A 25,797-nucleotide genomic window follows, 5' to 3' on the forward strand; every position below is an offset into this window, starting at 1 on the left:
AGAAGCAGAAACTAGAAACTACTTTGGAATTAACTAATCCAAATTAATTATTACCTAAAAAGAAGTAAAGACATTTGAGATGTAGCTTCAACAAATGTGAGTTGCTTATAAGATTTAATATAATGACAGCTATCATCCACCAATGTATTTCAGGGTAGTTTGGGTGGGGGTTGGTGGCGTGTGGGCAGCAAGGACCAAGTTAATACTGTATTCTGCTGTAGCTCATCCCAGGGACAGCACTTTCCGCCTCCGTTTTCTTACATGCTAGATGAGGAAAATGAATTTGGTCATCTCCAGGAAACAGTCTTAAAATGCTATCATTTGTGATTCTAGGAGTTGATCAGTGAAGGAGCAATTTAGTGGCTAAGCGTCCCAGACAGCTCTTCAAACCCACTCTGCACAGAACACCGGCTTTTACCGTGGAAACCCTCGCAGGGGCCCTGATAAGTTCACCACTACAAAGGAAATACTTAGCAACCGGCTGTTCAGAGGCTGGTTTAGTCATTCCAGGATTGGGATATTTATCAAGTCCTCAAATATAGGATGATGACAGAGATCAGGGGACAAAGCTTACTGTGGTTTTTCCTGCCACCCATCAATCCCGACTCCAACAGAACCTGGAAGCTGCTAAACTCCCAGCTGCCATTAGTGAGAACAAAACAGGAGGTGTGGATATGAGTGAGCTTTGCGGTGGGAGACAGAAACTGCTACTCTTGTGTAAAGGGCTGGGGTGGCGGGTAGGAAACTCTGAGGGCAGAGCTGGAGGGGACAGTGCTGGGGACATGCACGCCACCTCCAACCTTGAAGCCAAGGCCAGACAGACTCCCCTACTCCCCGTCTAGGACACATTTCAACACAGAAGCATTTGTTTCTCTTTTATTTTTCTTTCCAGTGCCCTTTAAAAAAAAAAAAATTGTAAAATATGTCGTCTCCTATAACATGAATCTGGTGGCTTACACAACAGAAACATATTCTGTCACAACTTTGGAAGCTGTAAGTCCAAAGTCAAGGTCCTACGGGGCTGTAGTCCGCCCAGGGGCTTCAGGAGATGTCTGTTCTCTGACTCTGCCAGCTGCTGGTGGCTGCCAGCTCTCCTTGACTTGTGGGTGCATCTCTGTTCTCTGTCTCTAGGGTCACAATGGCTTCTCCTTTTCATGAGGCCAGTCTCCCTCTGCCTTCCTCTTAGAAGCATACAGGCACCTTTATGGTGCCAGCTAATAGTAACTGTCACCAGCACCTAGTCTGCCCCTCAAAACACTTTCTTGAACTTAATTGTCAGACCTCCCTACGATGACAGCTCTGATGGTCATTCCAGAGAAAGAGTTCCAAAATTGCTTGGAAGGGTGGACTAGGTGCTGGCATCAGTGCCTCGCTTCCCAAGGGGAGTATTTTGAAAGTGACCATAGTGATATTCAGCAAGGAGTTATGTAGCACTTTTTCTAGGATGAGTTCATGTACTTAATTGTCTGACCTTGTATCTGCCCAATTTCTTGCCTCATTTTTTAAAAAACTAAAAGAATCTTTAGCCTTTCAAAACAGATGAATGAGCATCACAGCCAGAAAACACCCTGTAGAGTCCAAGCGGGAAGAGAAATTCTGCCATTTCTTCTGCTTCCCTGGGCTAGGTGCTCTGGAATTGGGTGTTGGGCACTTACGGACAGTGCCCAACACCAGTGGTGTCCGTAGTGAAGGCTTACCGGATGAATGCATGCTTGAGAGAATGAGATACTCCTATAACTGGAGAAGAAAAGAAATTCCGTGACTCAAACCTATCATCCTAGATGCTGGGAGGCTAAGGCCGGTGGATTGCCTGAGCTCAGGAGTTTGAGACCATGCAGAGCAAGAGTGAGAACCCATCACTACTAAAAATAGAAAAACTAGATGGGCCTTTTGGTGGGCGCCTGTAGTCCCAGGTACTTGGGAGGCTGAGACAAGAGGATCATAAGCCCAGGAGTTAGAAGTTGCTGTGAGCTATGACACCATGGCACTGTACCCAGGATAATAGAGTGAGACTCTGTCTTAAAAAAAAGAAAAGAAAGAAAGAAAAAGAAAAATTATTTGCACGTAATGTTGGCGTATGGCCCTCCCTCCCTTTACCTGGCCCCCACAGCCTCCTTGCTAATCTTAAGCCCAGGACCTTTGCTTTTGCTGTTCCCCACTTCTCTGGCTCGCATCCTCACTTCTTTCAGAGCCATATCAAACGTGACCTTCGCAGAGGGGCTTTCAGTCATCTCGTTTCCTAAAGCAACACATCCCAGCCTTCACACATGGCCCAGTCAGGCCTGCACCCCTTGCACCAGGAACCTGCTGCATTGCGTTTTCCCTTCTCAGCACCTCCAGGCTGCCTGACACATTCCACACCCATTTGCTAACTAGAATTTAAGATCCACCAGGACAGGGGCTTTGCAGGGCTCATTCTTGTATTCCCAGTACCTCGTATAGTTCTTGGCACATAGTAGGTGCTCAGTAAATATTTATTAAGTGAATGATTCACTACCTTGCCTCTTCTCGAATTCTCCCAGCCTTAATAGTTCCCTTAAGGGTTCCTGGAGGATTTTGCTTGACAGTGGAAGGTGTGGGGAGCTCTGAAAAAAAACTCCTCTGCCCTGCACCTGCCCTGCATTTGGAGGAAAACTGATGACTGGCAGAAAATCCAGCCACCATCTGGCTGTTCAAGGATTCCTCCTGGGTGCTGACAGCATTGTCATTCAAGATAATGAAGATTAAAACCAACAGTGATCCAGGGAACAGGTTCTCAGGAGGCAGCCTGGTTCGACTTAACCCATTCAGAGCCCAGGAGCTTCCAGACATCCTGGGAGGAAACCACCCTTCCTTGGGAGGGGGAAGACAGGAGGTGGGCAAGGCCCCTGCTTCTTGAGTGATTCTAGACGACTTATCCAAGGAGAGGATGAGATGGAGAAACTGAGCCGAAGTGCTGTGGCAAGATGCCAACTGGAGGGAGCTGAGGAACTCTATCGCGATGACAGATGTAACATACTGTTGCCCGTCAGTCAACAAGGTCCTTCAGGCCGGGAGCCATCCATGCTTCTGGGTCATTTATAACAGCCATTGTGTGTGCTCCACCCACAGCCACTTTTCTTCAAGGGACACTCCACCTGTGAAGTTTACAGAAGGAGGTTGTCCAGCTTAATTAATTCCATGAGCAAGTGCTGACCACGTTTGGTTATAGCATAAGACTTAGGGGAGCTCTAGGGAGAAGGGGTAACAAGCCCCCTGCAGATGGCGGGGCGAGGGGAACCGGCTGCCAGCAAGGTTTTCCTTCTTTCCAGTGCACAGAGATACGTTTCTTCTGTGAGAGGCAGGAAATGGTTTAGAGCAGACTCCAGGGCCAGACAGCCTGGCTGGGAATTCCAGCTCTGCCACTTACCAGCTGTGTGACCTTGGACAACTTACTTAATGTTTCCAGACCTTGGTTTCCCCAAAGGTAGAATGAGGATGGCAGCAAGTACCTGACTCCCAGGTGATTAGGAGACCTAAGTACATATCTAGTATAAAGAAGAGTGCTGTGCACACAAGTGGTACAGAGGCAGGGAAAGGTGATCGCACTGATGAAGAAGAGGACCACAGCTGGCCTCGGCCATTCAGGCTGCTCTAACAGAACTCCACAGGTGGGGTGGCTTATGGACAACAGACACTGAACTTGTCAGTTCTGGAGGCTGGGCAGTTTTAAGGTTAAGGTGCCAGCAGCCTGGGTGTCTGGCGAGGGCTGTCTTCCTGGTCTACCCTCACATGGCAGAAGGGATGAGGGGCTCTCAGGGGGCTCTTTATAACAGCACAAATACCATACTTGGGGGAAGCCAGAAGCCCCCCCCTCATAATACTATTACCCTGGGAGTTAGGTTTCAACCTCCGGACCCTGAAGGGACTCAAACGTTCAGTCCACTGCCAGGGTGATGGTGGTGACAGTGCTAGTGGTGACGACAGTGGTGGTGGTGACATTGCGGTATGTTGGCAGAGACTTCGAGGGCACACAGCAAAGGAGTAACAACAGATTCAGTAAAAGGAGAGTTTTGTAAAGATGCGTTTTTTGTTTTTTCTCTCGGATTTGTGCACCCTTCCTCTGCTTCTGCCTTCCTGCTCCTCCAGCAACCCATCTGAAGATAGGAGTCAAGGTCAGGAGAGCTGGGGACGTCGGGAAAAGTCGGGGAGAGCTGTTGGGGTAAAGATGGGACATGGAGGTGCTCAGAAGCTGCCTCCTTTTTCCTCCAGCTCTAGGAACTAGTGTCTACCCAAGGGAAGCACTCAGTACTGGCAGTGACCCCCTGGAACCAGTTGCTGGAAAAGAATTTTAAAGGTTTTAAACAAGAGAACTGAGCAAGAACTTGAGTGGTTTTTCTCTCTTCTCTTAGAAGCTTCATGCCAAGCCCTCCAGACTTCATAAGGAAGTTTACAGGCACAGGGACGCCACTAAGGAAAAGTGGATATTACAGGGGATGGTCCTCAGGAAACACACGTCCGTGTGCACACACACACGTACACATACGTACACACACACACAAAGACTTGAGCCCCCACAGAGGTTAATATCCAGGCTGCTTGGCTTTGCACACAGAGCCCCCGCTAACCTGCCCACTTATAAACTCCAGGCCACCACTTCACCTTTCCAAATCCCAGGCTTCCAGGCATTTGCAGAAACTGGTTGAGAATAACTCCCCCTTTCACACACCTGGGCAGTTTCTCACTTCTCCCTTCCTGCAGAGCTCACTGTCTTCATCTGGCTGACTCCAGCTCAGTCTTCAGGATTCTGGAAATCAAACATCTCTCTGGAAGACTCCAGTCGGTGGCCCTTTTCCAGGGTCCCCTAATCCCATGTTATGAGCTGAATTGGGATCCCCTAAAGTCCTCAGAATGTGAATGTACAGAGGGGGGGGCAAAAAAATGTACACACTTTTTTTTTTTTTTTTTTGGCCGGGGCTGGGTTTGAACCCGCCACCTCCGGCATATGGGACCGGCGCCCTACCCGCTGAGCCACAGGCGCCGCCCTACACACTTTTTAAGAAGGGAAAAACCTGCATTAAGGTTGTAATACTCAAGTCATGTTTGCGCTTACAAGAGATACAAGATACACTATACAAGATAACAGATGTTACCAGTGTCTATTATTATAATTTCAATACAGTCTTTTCCTTTCTTAGACTGTATACTCATTTTGGGGGGCACCCTCCGTATTTGAAGACTGGGTCTTTAAAGATGAAATTAAGTGAAAATGAGGTATGTGGGTGAGCCCTACTCCCATATGACCAGTGTCCTTATGAGAAAAAGAGATGAGGATGCAGATGTGCCCAGCAGGGAGACCGTGTAGGGACACAGACCGAGGAAGGCCGCCTGTTAGCCAAGGAGAGATGCCTCAGAAGAAAGGGTCCTTGCTAACACAGCCTTCTCACCTCTAGACCTGCAAGAGTATCAATTTGTATTGTTTGCACCATCGTTGTGTTTCACCGTGATGGCGAGTCTAGTAGACTAATATACCGGGTGGGATCAGTCTTGATGTGCAATTACTGTCATTACACCATAAGAACACTGGAATTCTGAGAAGCTGGAATAATGTGTCAGCGCCACTCGGCCACTACAGGCAAACCTGGGATTGAAGATAAGGCTAATTCCTTGCACCATTTCCTAAGAATCTGACACTTATTCAACGCATCTGCCTATGTGCTGAGATCTTTTTAAGGTGCTGCGGATGCTATCGTGTTGAAAGAGATGGGGTATCTTCCCTAGTGGAACTTTCAGACAAATGGGAGAGAAAAATAACCACAATCAAGTAAATAGGAAATATTAACCTTCATTAGTAACTAGAGAGCAGTGGAAATGAGTGATTTATTTTTTTCTCATTCTATTCTATTGTTTTTTTACTAAAAATATATTTAACCCAAAGAAAAGTGTCTTTTAAAAAGCCTAACTGTAAAAGTAAACATTCGAGGGAACAGTGCTGGGGAAAAAGCATTGCTCACCCATTTCTTTTTGCTTTAAGTATCTGAAAACATCAACTGGGGGCTAGTCCTAAGCCCTACGCCCAGAATAAAAGTTTCTATTATGTTAATATGCCTCAGCCACAGAGCTGGGGCTTTTTTAGCCATTTCCAGTGCACAGTTAGCATTTCCTATGCAGGATAATTTTCCCTCTAAAGTTTGAGGTCAAAGCTATTTCAAAAAATAACTGTGCTCGGGGAAATAAGATTTTGTTTTTCTTCACCCAGATGAGAATTCGTACAATGGCTAGCCCTCTCTGCCAGGGAAAATTCTTGCAAAACGGAATCAAGCTGAATTTCACTTTACAGCTGGTACTTAACGGTGGAAATTATTATTACATGTTCATAAGGTCTTTATGCTGGTGTAATATTTTACTGCTAGAGAAGCATTCACGCAATACGTGACATCTTTAAGTGCCCTTTCATTTATAATTCGGCACTTTGGGGTTTGTAATGGCGGGCAAGTCTGTGCAAATCTCTTATGATTTCAACCCCCTGGATGGCTCTGCACTGTCTCAGCAGGGATTAACTGCACCGCTGTCTGCCATGGAGTCTGCCCTCCTAGTTCTATCACCCTCCAAGAGAGTAAGGTGCGTTCACAGTCACGTTAATTAATGCATTGGATGGCATTCAGGATAAAGGCAGAAATTCAACAGCATTCCCCAGGCTGGTAGGGCTCAGCTGACGAACAGAGGCAGGTGAGAAATGACATTTGAGGGCCTGGCAATATCTACAAGCACTCATTTATTCATGCAAAAGACACGCTGGCCCTGACTGCAGCCCAGCGACTTTGAAAGGCATTATAACGAAGAGCTAAGTCAGAAACTGGGTTCTGCAGTTCACTTGGTGTAGATAAATCCCTTAAACTCCAAGGTTTGTTTTACCATCTGTAAAATAAAATTGCAGCACCCTACAGCATCAGGCCCAAGGACCCTGAAATGGAATCAAGCATGTGAGCTCTGGGTCCAGGACCTAAGATACATCAGGAGCTCCAGTGTTATGCTGACTCCTGGGCGAGCAAAGTCACTGCTTACCTGTGAGAAAGATCCGGACGAGGCCAGCAGTCCTCTGCCACTCCAGTCCCCTTCTTCCCAGCTGCACCCATCACACTCCAGCCTACAGAACTCTGGACCCACAGACGGGCTGCAGTGAAGCCCCTAGTTTTTATGTAGAACTCTGTGAGTGTGTGTACGCAAATGAGTGCTTTGTGGGAAGAGGGCGCATTTCAACAGTGTCTCCAGAAGACTCACTCCAGCATGGAGCCCAGTTCAGCCTGCTTCCTGTGGAGGTGGTCTCATGAAATAGAAAGATGGTGGATGGAGGCAGATGGTTCAAAAGTTCAATCCCCACTGCTCTTTAATGAGCAGAAAAGGTCGAACATTGTGACGTAGTGCTGTGTCACTGAGCTGAGAGCTGAGGTCGGATGGGCGCCGTGGGTTCTGTGCCAAGTGTTTGCCTGTGTTTTTCCATCCATTTGCTTCCTCTTGCACAGCCTGAACCCCAGCCACCTCCACAATCCCCATACCAGATCAGTTTCAAGCCCACTTATTTGGATTTGTCACTCACCTATAGGTCACTCACCTATAATTCAGTGTCTGAATCCCCTCTGTCCCCACCACATTCCACAGCCAGGTATCTCAGCTCTGCTCTTCAGTTTCAAGCACAAACCAAGGGAGTGAATTGAACCAGCTAGATTTAAACCTCAGACCTCTCTCATTTCCTAGCTGGTGACCCAGACCAGTAACTTAACTGTTCTCAGACTTAGGTTCTCACCTGTAAAATGGGGGTGATTGTAGTCACCTACCTTGCTGGAAAAAAAATGATCAAATTTTTGTAAGGTGTGAGGACAAGGCCTGGAACGCTGTGAGAACCAGCCGCCACCAGTCTGATCATAAACACGGACTCAGGGAAGCCAACTCAGAAAAGCAGTGTCCTGTGAACACACTGAGGGTGAAAAGGGAGATAGGCCCTGCTCTGAATCCAGAATGGTAACTATCATAAAACCAAGAAATACAGAAACTGTAGCTACCCCATTTCCCCGAAAATAAGACATCCTCCGAAATAAGACCTGCTTACAGGAAAGATAAGACGTCCCCTGAAAATAAGACCTAGCGCATCTTTGGGAGCACACCTTTCGGGGAAACGGTAGAACCAGAGCGCGTGTTCAGCCCTGCGCTGACGCGGCCACTCCATGCATGTAAGATCTGGGCCTGTTCACTCACACACCTTCACACACACCTCTTATAATTGCAGAAGGATATTAATTTTGGAGATTGGAGAGACCTGATTTACAATCTTGGCCTCAACGTATCTTCCCATCAGGATAAGTTAGTTAACATCTGTGATACTCTTCCTTTTTTCCTCTAAACTGGGAAAATAATACTTAATCTTTTAGGTTTGGTGCAAGAATGTGGACTATAGCTGACATGATTTAAACACTCAGCAGATCATCGCATCCCTCCCCGTTTATTTTTTTGGTGTTCATCACAACTGTGATGGTGGTTTTCATGTAGAGATTATCCTGGAAGGGCTTTGAGGTGGAAGTTGAGAGCATTGCAGGATGCACAGAGTATTGGAAGGAGGCAACTGGGGGTCCAGATGTGGGAAAAGGATGGAGTTTAAGGGTAGCTGAGCTCCCTATATCCACAGTGAAGACATGTGTCACCTTGAGCTCTTTAATGAGCAGAAAAGGTGGAGCATTGTGATGTAGTGCTGTGTCACTGAGCTGAGAGCTGAGGGCGGACAGGCGCCGGGGATTGTTTGCCAATGGCCTTGTCCCAGCAGGAATGTCTGCACTTCACTATTTTTGGAGATGAATGGTCACCATTCTCAATCCTGCTTCATATATCTGGTGGGCTGCTGGGCCAGGGAGGTCCTGATGTGAGAGGCATCTATCTTCTCCCAAGGTGTGTGTGGGGACATTGATGGCACCTTGTTTTGTTTCTGGTCCTGGGGTAATTTGACTCAGAGATGAACAGAAAAGTCGGTGCAATCTTGGTATATTTTTACAAGCCTCTTAGGACTGGGGCAAGCTTGGGGAAGCTCGTTGGTTCTTAGCCTGGCCCTTCTCAGTGGAGTGGGTGTACTTAATACACCACCTAAAGCAGTGCTAAGCACATGGTTTGCATTTATGTACAATTTGGTTCCCCCAAGGAGAGAAAATCAGAAAGCAAGCAGGGCCAGTTGCATTGAAGATATCTCTGTTACTTATCGTTTTAATTCTTTGTCTCTTTGAGGGAGGGGGCTGTGGACTCTTTGAAGGACAGATGGTTGTCTGTTTGTCCCTGTGTTTCCTTGTCTAGCACAGGTCCCGTGCGCTGTCAGGGCACAGTACGTGCTTAATGGATGAGTGAATAAACTGTGAAGAAACTTCTTGATCTATGTTGTGCTGTTGGCCTGGACAGCTGCTGAGGCTTGACTGTGCTTGTGGAATGAAAGACTGTGCACCAAGGGAGACTCAGTAATGGGGCAGAATCCCAAGGGGATCATCTCAGAGGGTCTGATGGATGGACGGGATGGCCTAGGGAGGCCCGTGCCATCTGTTCCTCTAACCCGGCATATCTACAGTGAATGTGTGAGTGAGGAAGGTCTCGCCCATGACAGCACACCCTGTAGGGAGAGTGCTCACCAGGAGGCCCTGGTTTGAATCTCCATTTTCCTTGGAGACTTAAATAAAGAGAAAAGGCTCTGTGACGTGCAAAGAGAGGGCCATGATGTGGGCATGTGTCTGGGGGAAGTGAAGCATGGAAGACATTTTTATATGCCAAAGAGAGCTTTGTCCAAAAGGAAACTAGGTGACTGTTACAAATTATGGGCAGGTGAGATGCTATGTTGGAACCATAAGCAGGCAGAGAAGAGCAGGCGTAATTCTCAGCATGTTTTAAGCAGGTGTCCTCAAACTGCAGCCCGCGGGCGACATGAAGCAGTGTGAATTGTATTTGTTCCCGTTTTGTTTTTTACTTCAAAATAAGATATGTGCAATGTGCATAGGAATTTGTTCATAGTTTTTTTTTTTTTTTTTTTTTTAACTATAGTCAGGCCCTCCAGCGGTCTGAGGGAGAGTGAATTGGCCTCCTGTTTAAAAAGTTTGAGGATGCCTGTTTTAGAGCATGGTTAGAGCTTAGCATGGCCTCAGTCTTAACCTCATGATCAGCCCTCTGGGGCCTGTGCTTCTGAAACTGCAGATACCAGGTGCCCTTTGATGAGGGGAGAATGAGTGTTTAGTATCTACATGTACATGTTGTTAATGGCTTTCTGCATTTGCACTCTTGGATTAAATCTATCAAAGTAGTTTCTGGTAGTCTCTTTTAATGTTATCATCATGTCCCCGACATCCTTAGAAATTGTCTAAAGACGGTTTATCCTCTTCCTGTCTCTCTCTTACTTAGATTCCTTGTCCATCTCTTACTTACTCTGATTTCCTCTTCCTGTCTGTCTCTTACTTAGGTCACCCAGCTGAACACTAAGCCCCTGTTAGGGTTAATCCATTTCCTCCTGAAAGCTCCTGATGTTTCTTTCTTTTTCCATCTATTGGGGTTCCGGGCTGGGCTCCCTCCTTCCTGGCCTGAAGTATTCCACCGACTGGGGCTCTGGTTTCTTCTGTTCTGGGTCTCCTAATCCATCATGCTTATGGTGCCAGAATGATTTTTCTAAAGCTGCGGGCGGCCCATGGCAGTCCCTGCCTCAGCTTCTTTGATTCCTCTCTAGTTGCCTCCAGAAAGAGTTCCAGCAATTTAACATGACGTCATGAAGCCCACGGTAATAAGCCCCAGTGTTCCCAACTGGGCTTCAGCCTTCTTTCCTAGTCGTGGGCCCCGCCTCTGTCTGCCAAATCATGATTTCACCACTCCGTGAATCCAAGATGTCCTTCCATGTTTCCAAGATTTGGAAATTATTTCCTTGGAAAGCTTATTAGCCTTTTTTTTTTTTTTTTAACCTGTCAGACTCCTGTTTATCCTTCAAGACGTGGGTGTCGTTGGTTGAATTGAGTTGCGCACAAATGATCAAGGCGCTGAGGCTGGCAGACTTCTCCTGAGCAAATGGCTTTCGTGTAGTGGAAACTCTCTTCAGCTGCAGGACGAGGGCCCCACGAGGGAGCCTGGTTCCATCATGTCTGTACTCGCTCTGTTAAATTGTGTTTTATTAATGTGTGTGATTGTACTGATGCTCAGGCTTCCGTGCTAATGACTGATAATAGCCTTAATGAGCTATTTGTAAGAAATATAGTAATACCAGTAGGAATGAAATGAGGCCCCACCGCGGCTGGTGGTGTGATAGCCCTTTGACTAACTTCAGGAAGGGGCGGCCTACAGGATTCTTGCAGTCACATGAAGAAGAGCTCAGAGTTACCTACTTGTCCCTGAACACCAGATTTACCCACCTCCCTCCCACTGACATGTCAACCACGTGTGTACTGGGCAGGAGCTGGGTTATGCTGCAGTAACTATTCTCACATACAGCAATACCAATCCCATTCCCCACATCCTGTGTGTCCAAAACAGGTCACCTGTGGCTCTGCCCCCCCATTGTCCTCACTCTGGGATCTGGGATACTGGGGCAACCTCTATGTTAACCATTGCTGATGGGCTGGGCATGGTGGCTCATGCCTGTAATACTAGCACTTTGGGAGGCCAAGGCAGATGGAACGCCTGAGCTCAGGAGTTCAAGACCAGCCTGAGCAACAATGAGACCCCATCTCTACTAAAAGTAGAAAAGCTAGCCGGATGTTGTGAAAAGCGCCTGTAGTCCCAGCTACTTGGGAGGCTGAGGCAGGAGGGTCACTCAAGCCCAAGAGTTTGAGCTTGCTGTGAGCTATGACACCACGGCACTCTACCCAGGGCAACAGAGTAAGACTCTGTCTTGAAACAAAAATAAAAAAGAGCGAAAAAGGCACATGTTGGTTTTTAAAGATTCCACTTAGTTGCTTGAGCTCTTATTTCCTTTTGTTTTAATTTCAGATTAATAGAAGGGTACAAAAGATTAGGTAAGGTCCAAGTTGTAGTAGTGCAGGGAGGATGCTGTACACCCTTACGTTGTGCACCTTAGGTGAGAGCACGCTCACCCCTCCCTCTGCTCCTTTCTCCCTCCTTCCGCCCCCTTCCCCCAATTTGCATTTAATTGTCTCTCTCCTATGGCTGGGTAGTCGTTTATCTGTTTGTATCATATTTGTACCGAGTACACATTGGGTACCTGCTTTTCCATTCTTGTGATACTTTACTAGGCAGAATGTTGTTTTGTTGATGTGGCTATGGAGAGAAGGGAACACTTGCACTCATATTTCATTGGCCAGAATAAGTTACCTGGTTGTGCCTGCCCAGAGAACTTCTATCTTGATGGGCTCAGAGCTGCAAGACCAGGCCCCGTGGTCGAGTTGTACACTGGTGTAGAGTTGTACATTAATAGGCCTTGTACAGTTTGGCTCTGTGGAGTCAGTAGAGAGATTTTATTGCCCTTGTCTGAAGTACAGAGAGAACTGTTGACACTGTGTCGTGGTGTGGCCTCTGATTTTCCTGTCTGTAGTTTAGGTCCTGACTGTCACTCCTATAATCGTGGTTAATTTACTTAAAATTTCTCTACCTGGTTTCTTTAGCCACGACCCCCAAACAGCAATAGCTATGCTATAGGGTTGTTAAGGATCCCATGAGATAATGGATTGGAAAGCATTGTAATGTTGTCATGTTAGATGTCAGCTGTCTGCCTTCTCCTCCATTCTGTGCCTTGTTCAGTGCAAGAGATGGGTGCCTACTGTATGCAGCCTCATGTAGCTTGTGCTCTCCTGTGTGGGGACACACCCACCTGTGCCTGCTGAGTGCTCAACATGTGGCTGACACCACTGAGGAGCTGAACGTCACATTTATATAATCTTCATTGATTTACATTTAAAAGCTGAAGCAATGTAAGTCAATCCTTCCTTCTTTCCTTCCTCCCTCCCTCTCTGCCTCCCTCCCTCCCTCCCTCCTCCTTCCTTCTTTCTCCCCCTCCCCTCTTCTCTCCCCTCCCCTCTCCTCTCTTTCCAGAGTCTCACTAGGTCGCCCTTGATAGAGTACTCACACAACCTCAAACTCTTGGGCTCAAGTGATCCCCTTGCCTCAGCCTCCCAAGTACCTGGGACTACAGGTGCCTCCACAGCACCTGGCTATTTTTAGAGACAGGGTCTTGCTCTCACTCAGGCTGGTCTTGAACTCCTGAGCTCAGGCAATTCACCAGCCTTGGCTTCCCAGATGCTAGGATTTAGGCATGAGCCACCACTGCCGGTCTCCATTTTTTCTTTGAACACAAGTTCTCGGTTTTCCTAGAAGGACTCTATTTCACTTTAATCATTGACAATTTAGCATCCAGATTGAGAAGTACTATAAGTGTAAAATAATGCATCTGATTTTGAATGTTTAGTATGAACACCAATGTAAACTATTTCATTCATTAGTTTTATATTGATGACAGGTTGAAATAGCACTATTTTGGTGCTAATGTGAAATAAGATATATTACCAAAATTAGCTTCATCTGTCTGTTTTTACCTTTTAAACTGTGGCTATTAGAAAAATTTAAATTGCATGCCTGGCAACCTAAGTACTATATTTCCACCAGCAGTGCTGGTTTTGAGATGCAGAGAATGAGGCCCAGGCCTCACTAGGATTTCAGGCTTCTGTATTTGTCTGTCTGTCCATCCATCTGTTTATACATCCAGTCAATATGTTTATTGACAGCCTTCTATGTGTCAGGTCCTATGCTAAGTAAGGATTTGGGAACCTGTGCTAATCGAAACAGATGCATTCTCTGTACTCACTGCTTACTGGGGGAATGGAGGCCTGTCCTAAGATCGCAAAAGTATATAAGTATAAATGGCAGTGTCACATAGGAAGGAACAGGAAGCTAGGGACCTGATATTTTAAATCCATTGGGAGGGTAGGCAGGGTTAGGGAAAAATGTGCTGAGATGAAGATGGGTCTGGGATTGGAAAGGAGGTATTCTCAGTAGAGCCCAGAGCCTGCACCCAGGTTCTGAGGCTGAGCGGGAAGTAGCCTCATCGCGCCACTGGCCCTATCTCCGTCTAGTTCCTTGGAAGTTCACAAATAATTTTCAACAGAAAATACAGAAGATGATCCTTTGAGAAATAAGTGGAGTGTTGGATCCTTCTGCTGCATCTTCCAAGGAGTGTCACTCTAGTGTATGGAATTGATTGTTTAGCACGTGGGGTTGTAAACATGCTCAGGGCAGGGGGAGACGGAGCTTTATTCATATTTGTGATCCCTGCCTCGTGTACCGTGCCTCGTTGTTATTTGTAAACACTTGATAAGATTGGCTGATTGGATTAACCGTTACTGGAGAAGGCTGGTTTTCCGGATTCCCCTCTTGCTCCTGCTGAGTGCCTTTGCAGTGGGGCGCGGGAAGGGGGTTGCCTTTGTCTCCTTGCAGACCCCACCCAGCACTCTTCACTCTTCATTTTTCAAATGAGGAGGTAGAGGGACTTAGTAAAGGCATGAACGTGACAAGAAAAATCCCTAAACAACCCAAGTGGCAGATAGAGGCCAAGTCCCTTAATAGATACTTCACCAGAGAGGAATGAGGGATGGCAAATAAGCCCATGAAGAGATGGTCCATGTCCTGTGTCGTTGGGGACGTGCAAATCAGAACAGTGAGATGCCACCGTACACCTATTAGATTGGTCAAAGTCCCAAACACTGACGGCATCAAATGCTGGCAAGGACGTGGAGCAACAGGAATGCTCACTCGTGGCTGGTGGGAAGGGAAAATGGTGCAGCCACTCAGAAAGACAGGTTGGTGGACTCTCACAAAAGTGAACATGTGCTTATCATGTGGTCTGAATCACACAACTTGGTATTCACCCAAAGGAGTTGAAAATGTATGCCACACAGATACCGTGCGGGGGGTGTTTAGAGCAGCTTTATTCATAATTGCCAAAACTTGGAAGGAACCAAGGTGCCCTTTTATAGGTGAATGATAAACTCTGTGGTCCATCTAGATAATGGAATACTATTTGGTACGAAGAAGAAAATGTGCTATCAAGCCATGGATAGACATGGGTGAAATGAAGTGTATTATTACTAAGTGAAAGGAGCTGGTCTGCAAAGGCTACATACTGCATTCCAATGGTGATGTTAGGGAAGAGACAGAACCATGGAGACAGCAAAAAGATCAGTGGTGGCCGGTGGGTGGGAGAGGAAGGGATGAGTGTGTGGAATACAGACTATTTTTAGGATGTGGAAACTACTCTGTGTGATACATGTGGGTACATGTCATCATGCGTTTGTCAAAACAAATGAAATGTACATCAAGAGTGAACAGCAATGTAGACTGCGGACTTGGAGGATAATGATGTGTCAGTGCAGTTGACCAGTTGTAACAAGTGTACCACACTGTTGGGGGACGTCGACAAAGGGCGAAAGTATGCCTGTGTGGGAGCGGGGGTATGTGGGCAATCTCTGTACCGTCTTCCCAGTTTGCCTGTGATACTATAACTGTTTTAAAAAGTAAAGACCTGGCCATGAAAGCAGATGCTTATTGGACACCTAGGGTGTGTTGGTTCCTATATTATTTATTTCATGTGGGTTAATATATTTTATCCAGGCAGTTCTATGAAGCAGATACCGTGACTGCCCTCCTGATTTTGCAGATTATAAAAACAGCACAGAGAAGTTAAGAAATTTGCCCAGTGTCACACAGCTTGAAGACAACAGAGGTGGGATTTGGATGCAGGCGGCTGTCTCTTCTCCAGCTTTGCTCTTAATGACTTGCCAGAGCCTTACCTGCTGCAGTGAACTGCTGTCAGCTGTGCGGTTTGAAATGACAAGGAAGGGGATTTGAAGTCAGTTCCAAGTGTCATTGTCCCTCTGAGCCCCACAGCTGTCATCGCTGAGAACCTTTGGAGGCCTGGTCAAACTGCTCTGGGTGCCAAGATTCGAAGATGAATAAGCTCTTGTCCCGTTTTCAAGGAGCTGATAGTCGGGGAGATGTCACATTACAGGTAATTTCAAAATAATGATACAGCCATGTTCCTGAAAGGTATTCAAGCAGCCATTTGTCCTTCCTGCATGTGATTACACAAAGAGGAGTGTGTGCAGAAGATCCTGTACGCTCTGCATCTGGACAGCCTGCCCTGTCATTGTGAGACTCTAGGCTGCCCTGGGTCCCACCCTGGCAGGTAGCACCGTGCCACCGAGTGTCTCTACCACCGTTTGCCGCAGCCGCCCTGGTTAAGGTTCAGCGTCTGATCCTCTCATTACTCACAGGAACACAGCCCCAGTCCCCTGCGGCTTCTCTTTCCTTTTCCTTCCTTCAGAATGTCCTATGTCCTGTTCAGTCATTGATTTAACCAATTCTTCTTCTTCTTATTTTTATCTTCTGGTCAGGAGCTGTTCCGAGGGTCACAAACTGCAATATCAATGAAACAGGGACCGTTGTCCCGAGCTTAAATTCTAGCAAGGGGCAGAGAAGGAAGTTAGACTCCAAAGGCCACATATTATTTGATGTCAATTTATAAGATAGATCCAGAATAAGTACATTTGTAGAGATGAGCACAGATCAGGGCTGGTGGGGTGGGGACGGCACGAGCAGGAACTGTCTCAGGGGTGCGGGCTTTTGTTTTGGAGTAAGGGGAAAGTTTTAGAATTAGAGGAACTAGTTGCAGAACATTGTGAATTCACTCAGTGGCACTGGAGTGAGCAAAATAGTTCATTTTATGTGAATTTCACCTTCATACATTTCAAAAAACAATCTTAAAATTGCAATGAGCCAGGAAGAGGGCACACCTGTAATCCCACCACTCTGGAAGGCTGAGGTGGGTAGATTACTGGAGCTCAGGAATTCGAGACCAGCCTGAGCAAGAGCGGAATAGCCAGACCTTGTGGCGGGCGTCTGTAGTCCCAGCTACTCAGGAGGCTGAGGCAAGAAGATTGCTTGAGCCCGAGAGTTTGAGTTTGCCGTGAGTTATGATGATGCCATGGGACTCTACAAAGGGTGACAAAGTGAGACAGTGTTTCAAATAATAATAAAATAAAAAAAAATTAAAAAATAAAAATTTCCATGAGGGGAGACAGGCCTTACACAAAGTTTGTAGTGATAGCGAAAATGTTAAATGTGGAAGAAAAAAAGGGAAGAGAAATAAGACATGCCAGCTGTAACGGTGGCTGTCACTTTAGACAAGGATGTATAGAGATATTTGAGAGAAGTCGGAGGAGGTGGGGGTGAGAGGGTTCCAGCAGAGGGCACAGCAAGGAGAGGGGCTGGATGACGCTGCATCTGGTATGATCTAGGGTGAGAGGGGAGATGCCAGACCCCTTTGCCACCATGAGCACAGCCCCGTGTGTACAGAGCTGCAACAGAGGGACAACCACAGGGTTTCAGTCCCATCCATCCAGACACCTTATTCAGGGCAGAGCTGAAGTCGGAGAGGGGAAATTGTGGGTAGGGTCTTTACTCAGGACAAAGTAGACAGCCTTAGAGGGGTCTGAGCAGAGGAGAGAGGTGCCCTGGCTTCCTTTCTAAAAGCCTCTTTTGACCACTGATTTGAAAAGGACTTTGGAGCAAGGGTAGAGTCAGGGGGCCAGTAGGACCGTAGTTCAGGCAAGAAAGGCTGGTGGCTTGGACTAGAGTTGTCATAGCCAGAGTGTTGGGGAGTGGTCGGAACCTAGACATGATGACACACAGGTGAATCTAATTTTCTCATTTGAGGCGCTAAAAGGAGGAAGGAAGCGGGGTGTTCATTTATATTAATGGGGAAGATTGCAAGAATAACCGGCTTGGGCGAGGACAGGAGGAGTTCAGCTGCAGTTTTATTGAATTAGTGGCGTTTTGTATTAGATATAACCAAGTGAATATATTGGGTCAGCCAGTTGGAAGTGAGCCAGGAGTTCTGGACCAGTTGGGGTGGGAGATAGAGAGTGGAAGTTGCCAATATTCCCATGGCATGAACAGCCATGGACCTGGCTGAGACCAGTTAGGCTCTGCACGGAGGTGGAAAAGAGAGGCTGAACTTGATACATGCGGCAGGCTGAGGAGGAATGAAACTGGGCTGTCCTGGGGACTGTAGGGGATAGTTTAGTCATCTTTAAAAATGGACTTTTTCTTTTTCTCTCTCTCTTTTTTTTTTTGGTTTTTGGCCGGGGCTGGGTTTGAACCTGCTACCTCTGGCATATGGGACCGGCGCCCTACTCCTTTGAGCCCCAGGCGCCGCCCTTCTCTCTCTTTTTTTAACCAAAGAGATTCAGTCTTACTCCCAGGGGAAAATAAAAGTAGGGTGCTCAAGGTACCAAAAACATCCAGGTATGCAGCTGGCCCTCTGCGAAGTGTTCTGTGGGCAGTGGGGCCAGGCGTGTGTCTGCTAAGTGTTTGCTGTACTGAGCAGAGGGGAGCTGGTTTGTGGCTCTCCCACAGCCCGCTCTTTCATGTGCAAATTTTGGGGTATTCAGAAGGTGCCAACTACATGTTTGTGGAATGAACGGGTGAATGATCTTTGCCCTTGGTGCCTGAAGACAAAGATAGAAAGATGCATTTTGTTGTTTTGTTGTGGACTTGTGGTTTGAACCAAAGACGCCCGTAGGTACTGTGGATATTCGATGTCAATTCCACCTCCAGGGCTTGGAGATTCACCTCCTTTCTGATAGGCAGAGAGCTCTGGAGACAATTCCCAAAGGAAAATCCCAAACTACTGTGGACAAAGGTGCATCATTGGAATCAGCAAATGACTTCTCAAGAAGATACTTTGGCCTAAGTCCACTTGGAGGTATCCCCCCTGCAGAAGAGAGTTAATGGCCCGACTGCTGTCCTGAGAAAGGCCTGCTTGTGATGTTGACCTTGGCCTGTGTGTGGGAGCTTGGGTTTCAGGAGGGTTCCCACCATTTCTACACCTGATATGAGGACTACAGTGCCCAGCCTATCTATGGATACAGGGTAGTTCATGCTCAACACCTCATTTCCTTCTGGGACCCCACAGTTTGGAATGTCTACCTGACTATTCCTGGTAGAAACCCTGAACCCTGAACCTGAACCCTGGACACTGAACTTGCGGTGAGCGTCCCTGGTCGACGTGTTTTCATACCTGTTGTCAGTGCTCATTGCCAGGGGAATTAAGTGTGTCCTGTGTGACTCTCATGGGAGAGGATTCCTGAAGAAGCGCGTAAATCACAGGCATATCTGTTCCACGGTCTGACACCTCCCATCAAATTGTCCACCCTCACCTCCCTTGTTTTTTGGTTGTTTATGTTGTTAAAAATATTGGTCAGACCTATGAATTTCATTAGCATTTACTGATTACAGCCGTGCACAACACACCCCCTAAACGTCCAGATCTCCGGGCTAGTTTGCCTTAGAAATGGACTCGTACAACCAAATGCTTCCAAACGTTTATCCTGTGCACTTGTTCCCAAGACATTTCCAGATTTAGGATACTATGGAAGCTACAGAGATGATTGAGGACTGGACCAAAAAAAAAAAAAATCTCAATTTGAGAAAGAAAATATAAATTATGTAAGAGCAGAACCCCTAGAGCAGTGATTTTCTACTGGGGAGTCATGGCAGGATCTTAGGTGTGCCATGAAAAGTTTTAAAGATCATTAATTAAATTATTATTATTATTATTTATTTTTTTTTTTGCAGTTTTTGGTCAGGGCTGGGTTTGAACCTGCCACCTCCGCCATATGGGGCCAGCGCCCTACTCCTTTGAGCCACAGGTGCCGCCCCTAATTAAATTATTTTTAAAAGAAGTTCAAAGCACAGTAAGTATATTCTTTGTTGCAATTTTTTTGATCAACATAATTTAAGTATACCATGGAAGTTTATAGATTCAAGTATGCCATGAGATAAAAAAGGTTGAAAAACACTGCCCTAGAGCTTTGGGGGAAATGAAGTACTCTCCTGCTTCTGAGATGCAATGGCAGCTTTTATTAAGGAAAGGGGATGGACTGCTGTCTTGAGGGAGTCAGGGAAGTAGCTTTGAGGCACTGGTGGACGTTGGCAGAGAAAGAATTCTTTGTTCTCTCTTGGTGTCTTTCCTCTTCTTTCAGTTATCATCCGTGCGTCCATCTGTCTTTCTGTCTATCCATTTGTCCATCTGGCTGCCCTCCCACCCACCCACGCCAGGCAACTTACTACACTGAGAATATGTCTGATGAGGCTGTCAACACTGGAGTGCTGGCGTGAATTCAGTAGGGTCCCTGCCCTCCTGGGGGTTTGGTTTGAGGAGAGAGAAATAGACATGGGAGCAAATATTTGTTCCCAGGTGGGAAGTGATGTGACAAGTCCCTCAGGTGGGAAGTGATGTGACAAGTCCCTCTGGGTTCACATAGGTGCAGATGCCCAATTTTCCCTGGTGGTGAGAGAGTCACTCTACCATATGTATATCCAAGGAGATTATCTAAACAAGGAGATCAGGGCAGGGTTGTCCTCTGTCCCTGCCTTCATGGTCACTGAAGCAAAGGAAGGGAAGGCAGCCTGGGAGAGTTCCAGAGGGTTATTTTTAAACTGTCTTTTCATTTGGCTTTGAGGGGTGACAGAGTCATGTTTAGCACACAGTTGGGGCCATACCCATTTCCAAAAGCAAGTGGCAGTTAGCCTCATTCCCCTGCCAGTGATAATAAAAAGAAGACCTCCAAACGGAGAAGTCTGGAAGATTCAGCACGGCCTGAAAAGGCCCCGCTCTGTGAGAATGAGACTAGCCCCGCCCCCGGGTCCCTCCCTCCCCGCTCCCGGCCTTTGCAGGAGGAGTATAAGAGATCGCAGAGTCAGCAGTCGGGCAAGCTGAAGGAGCTAAATTATCACTTTTATTTTGGGCATTTCCTGGGGTCAGAATTCCTTTTCTTTCTGACATAGCTTTTGTTTGTGAAACGTGGTGTAATTTCTGGGTTCAAAAGATTCATCAGTCATCTCCCCCTCGGCCACATTAGTGCTTGGTACATAAGCTTGGCAGTCCCTCATTTTTTTTAAATAATTTTAGTTATTTGCAGGCATTTTTTGGTAGGACTTTCATAAGACAATCTGAGCCAAAGAAGGTATTATTTTTATGAGAGAATAAAAATAAGAACAGTAGCAAACGTTAGGGGTCTTGCACGGTGTTGAGTGCTCTGTATGGTTTAATTCTTACAATTTTTATGGCCACCTGTGAGGTCGGTACTATAATGATCTTCCCATCTTAGATGAGGGAGCTAGTCATGGGGGTTGAGCAATTTGCCCCTGCACTTCTACCAATCTTCCATGAAAAAGAAAAGTGGACTCGAAAATCACAATCCATAAACCAAAACGAAACAGAACAGATCTACTGGACTTTGTTGACATTTAAAATGTGGCTTTGTAGGAAAATTTGTTAAAAGAGGGTAAAAAGACAAGCCCCTGGCTGGGAGAAAATGATGTAAATCACGTATGTGACAGAAGATTTGTATCCAGAATATATAAACAGCTGCCCAGACTCAACGGGAGGAAACCAAACTTTTCAGATTGAAAATGGGCGAAAGGCTTAAATAGACGCTCTACCAGGGAAAATAAATGGATGGCAAATAAGCACATGGAAAGATGTTTGATGACATCAGGGAAATACAAATTAAAACTATAGTCAGCTACCACTACACACCTATTAAAATGACTAAAATAAAATATACTGGCTATACAAATGCTGGTGAGGACACAGAAATTGCATCTTTCTTTGGTGGAAATGAAATGGTGCAGCCATTCTAGAAATTTCTTCAGCAATTTCATAAAAAGTTAAATATAAACTTAGGATCCAGGTGTCTGCTTATGGGCATTTATCCAAGAAAAATAAAAACGTGTGTTTACACAAATATCTGTACACACATATTTATAGGAACTTTATTTGTAAAAGCTCAATCACTGGAAACCACCCAAATGTCCCTGAGCAGGTGAATCATTAAACAACATGTTGTATATATTTACAATTGAATACTAAAAGGAACGAACTTGATGTATAGAACAACTGAGCTGGATCTTGAGAGCATTGTGCTAAGTGAAAAAAGCCAGTCTCAGAAGGTCACATTCTGTATTCTATTTGTATAACATTTTCAAAATTATAGCATTATAGAGCATAACGGATCAGTAGTTGCCAGGGACTGGGGGTGGGGTGTAAATATAATGGAGTGGGTGAGGGAGTTTTTGGGTTGATGGCCATCTGGGGAGTGTGATGACAGCTCGATGGCCATTCCAGAAAAAGAGTTCCAAAATTGCTCTGATGGGTGGCCTAGGTGCTGGTGTCAGTGAGTAGCTTCGCAAGGGGACTACCGTGTCTGTGGTGATACTCGGCAATGAAGTGTGTAGCATTTTTTCTAGCATGAGTTTACAAACTTAATTGTCAACAAAACACAGGCATTCCTTTTTGTTAGAACAAGCCGTCTGCTCATGTGTCTCCGCTGCGTGGATTATGCCCTTGATTCTCAGCTGCAGCCCCTGACCCTGGCATTGCTCCACAAATGGTTCTTGAATATCCAGACGGTGGGCAGTGACAGGCCTTCTCCAGATGCCTGGTCCTACCCACAGGATTGCAAGTGCCTCTCTGCCATGATGTCCAGCCACTGATGACATTTTGCAAGGGGCCAGGCACATTGCTGGCTCTCCATCTTCACATGGACCAAGTTGCAATCAATAATTTCCTGGAGAAAAAGGAACTCTGGGAATCTGGAGAATAATACTGGATAAAGGTGTCTAAACCATCCCTGCATACCAGAGGCCAGAATTCACTACCTTCCACCACCAAGGTCCACAATGTTGTTCACTGAATGCTAATTCAGTGTTAATTCTAATGTCATAATGTTAATGAATAAAATTAAAATAACATTATAATGTTAATGAATAAATGTTAATTGAATGCAATAGGGTTGAGAGGGGAGTGGAAATGCCTGACCTTGAAGGTTCCTTCCAACTCAGAATTCCTGTGACTCCATTGTTGGGAGAACATCTGGAAAGCCATCCTGGAGAATTCCTCCCAATGCAGGATTGAGGGCCGGTTTCATGGACCCAATGGAGCTGGCCAGATCGCAGGTTTCCTTTTTTTTTTTGTCTTTGCAGTTTTTGGCCGGGGCTGGGTTTGAACCCGCCACCTCCGGCATATGGGGCTGGTGCCCTCCTCCTTTGAGCCATAGGCGCCGCTGTAGCAGGTTTCCTTTTGCGCATACTCCTCCAGTGTGTGAAGGAGCTTGGGGTGGCAGGGGCCTGGGTGATTATATCATCTTCTTCAGAGTAGACCTTTGAAAAATGTGACTCTGTCCAGCATTTGGAGCAGCAGTTCCTGTTTGGAACATTCTCTGCGCAAAAAAGCCCAGCGTCAGCTGGTAAAGAATGGATGAGAGAAAGGAGATTGTCATCTGCTGGGCACTCCGGGGGTTGCTCTTTTCATCGTTTCTCCCTTTCAAGCTATAGAAACCCCATAAGGTTTTTCTATATTCCTTCCTACTTAAACTTTTTATGATGCAATATACTTGCTCATTTTTAGAGAGAAATGAGTATGTGTGTGCACGTGTGCGACCCCGATGCTCACGCCATCTCAGACGTTGCCGGATGTTTTAGCATTTAGGGACTTGAGCATTTATAATTCACACAACGCCCATGCCGATTAGGGTTCTGATCTCTGTTTATAGGGGAGCCAGATAAAGTGGGGGAGGGTGGGGAAGGATGCTTAGGTAGGTTAACATTCCAATCAGTTTATCTTCAGAACCATTTTACAATGAGAGGAGGCGCAGAACTCCAAGAGTCCCTGTGCCAGTTAGGACGCCTTGGATCGTGAGGAGCAGAATCTGCAAACTGGCTTAAGCAGGTTAGGGAATATCCGAGAAGTTTGCTGGCATTGAGAATCCCCGAGGCAGAGCCGATTTCAGGTGAGACGAACCAGGGCTCTCATTTGTCTCCCACACTCTGCTCTTCCTCGAGCCACCATCGGCTCTACCGTGCTTGGAGCACCCGTGGCCATGGCCATCCTGAATCAGTCCCTGTGGCAAGGGGGCTTTGGTTCCCCCGATTGTGTGTGTTAATTGAAACCACCATCAGACAGTTTAGGATGGTAGGATTCCTCCCCAAACTCAGACTGCTGAGATGCCCCCTGGGTCTTTTGGGAAGAGGAAAGAGGAGAAAAGGCCTGTGTGGTATGTGAGCAAGCAACAGTGTCCAAAGCCGTGGTTCTCAACCTTCCTAATGCCATGGCCCTTTAATGTAGCTCCTGTGGGTCGCAACCCACAGGTTGAGAACCGCTGGTCTAAAGGCAGGGAAGGTGGAGGTATAGGGGCTGGGGCAGAAGGTGGAGCGGAGCTGAGAAGGCAGGACACAGGCTGGGGGTACAGTGTGAATGACCCTGTTGGAGGGGTCCTCTTTCCTTGTCATCTTCCTCTGCCCCCACTTCTTCTGGGGTGACTTACACCCCAGCTGCTCACAGGTCCATCCATCCTCCTCTGTGTCTGACACTCCTCTCCACGTCCCACTCTTATAATTACGCCTTTGGAGATGCTTTTGAAAGAGCCCGAGTCTCCCCTCCTTATCTTTAAGGTAAACATTTGCTTTCCTCTCCTCTTCCGCTCATTTCTGTTTCCTTGCACTTTCCAGGGTCTCCCACAAGAGGCATTTTGATATTTTCATTGCCTAGTTTCTTTAATTATGTTCTTTTTTTTTTTAGTTTTTTTTTAGTTTTTGGCCAGGGCCAAGTTTGAACCTGCCACCTCCAGTATATGGGCCCAGCACCCTACTCCTTGAGCCACAGGCACCGCCCTAATTATGTTCTTCTTTAGTATGATAATTTTACTTGGAAGATAATATTCCTACAGCTCCCTACTTCTTCAATTTCAAAGGTTTATTTTGCTTTTCGTGGGAGACTTCTGGGTTATTGTAGATGTTTCACTCCCTTTTTCCTAGAGATTTGGGGTTAGAGGTGGCTCCCACAATGGTCACTTCTGTAGCCGAGGCACCGATGTCCCTCCGAGCTCTCTCTGCCTCCTTCCTTTCTGGTCTTCCAGACTCCTAGCTGTCCAGTCTCTAGTCCTCTTTGGAACCAACCTCTTAGAAAAGTTTCTGATAACATGTTAAATTAGCTGATTTGGTTACACATGTGTATAAGTGCGTACCTGAGGACTATTCTAACTCTTAGTATGATTTAATCATTAGGCATAGAGGACCTTACTTAAACTTCAGAGAACCCTTACAAGGTGTGTACACATATCACATTTTACAGACAAAGAAGTTGTCAGAAGAGGCCCAGAAATGGCAGAGGCAGGATTTGAACCTGGTCCGTGTCTGGGCTTGACCGTCTACATCTCTAACCAGTGTGTCTGCCGTGTTTATGAACACACACTCACACAACACATTTATATAAAACTCCTTATACACATGCATTAATGTGTGTGTAGTCCTGGCTGCTGCAAGGATTAAATTGGTTACATCTATGAACACATAAATATAATGTGGCAATAATTGCGATGTACCAGCCAATGATGTTCTTCCTGTATACCAGGCTTTGTGCTAAGTATTTAAATTCTTCCACGGTGAGCATTCAGCAACCTTGCAGCTGATTCTCTTGCTGTCCCACTTGGTAGGAGAAGAAATCGAGGTTTAGGATTAAATAATTTCTACCAGATTTTACAGTTTACAAAGAAGGAGCCTGACTCCAAACCTCATATCTCACCTCTTTTAGGTGAGGAAATTGAGGTTTAGGGTTAAATAATTTCCACCAGAATGCAGTTTACAAAGAAGGAGCCTGAATTCAAAGCTCTCAAAAGACCAGTTCTCTTAAAAATAGGATTGGCAACAGCTATCACCCTTCGCCGAGCCCCATGCCACGTGAAAGGCTGAGGAAAACACTACTTAGACAGT

The 25,797-nt window shown here is 46.2% G+C and overlaps 1 protein-coding gene across 3 annotated transcripts in view; it reads left to right on the forward strand.

The window, feature by feature from the left end:
• The window catches only part of LARGE1 (LARGE xylosyl- and glucuronyltransferase 1), a 559,980-nt gene that overhangs the window by 82,274 nt on the left and 451,909 nt on the right, over window positions 1-25,797 (forward strand). The window contains exon 1 of one of the 3 annotated variants that reach the window (XM_053583763.1): window positions 15,692-15,973. The exons of the other annotated variants lie outside the window; for them this stretch is intronic. Within the exon in view, the coding sequence (XP_053439738.1) occupies window positions 15,960-15,973 (14 nt within the window). The 5' untranslated portion in view covers window positions 15,692-15,959. Of the gene's footprint in view, window positions 1-15,691; window positions 15,974-25,797 lie in introns of those variants that run through there. 3 annotated transcript variants of the gene reach the window in all.

Source organism: Nycticebus coucang, chromosome 3 (assembly GCF_027406575.1).
Source record: "Nycticebus coucang isolate mNycCou1 chromosome 3, mNycCou1.pri, whole genome shotgun sequence".
Classification (NCBI taxonomy): domain Eukaryota; kingdom Metazoa; phylum Chordata; class Mammalia; order Primates; family Lorisidae; genus Nycticebus; species Nycticebus coucang.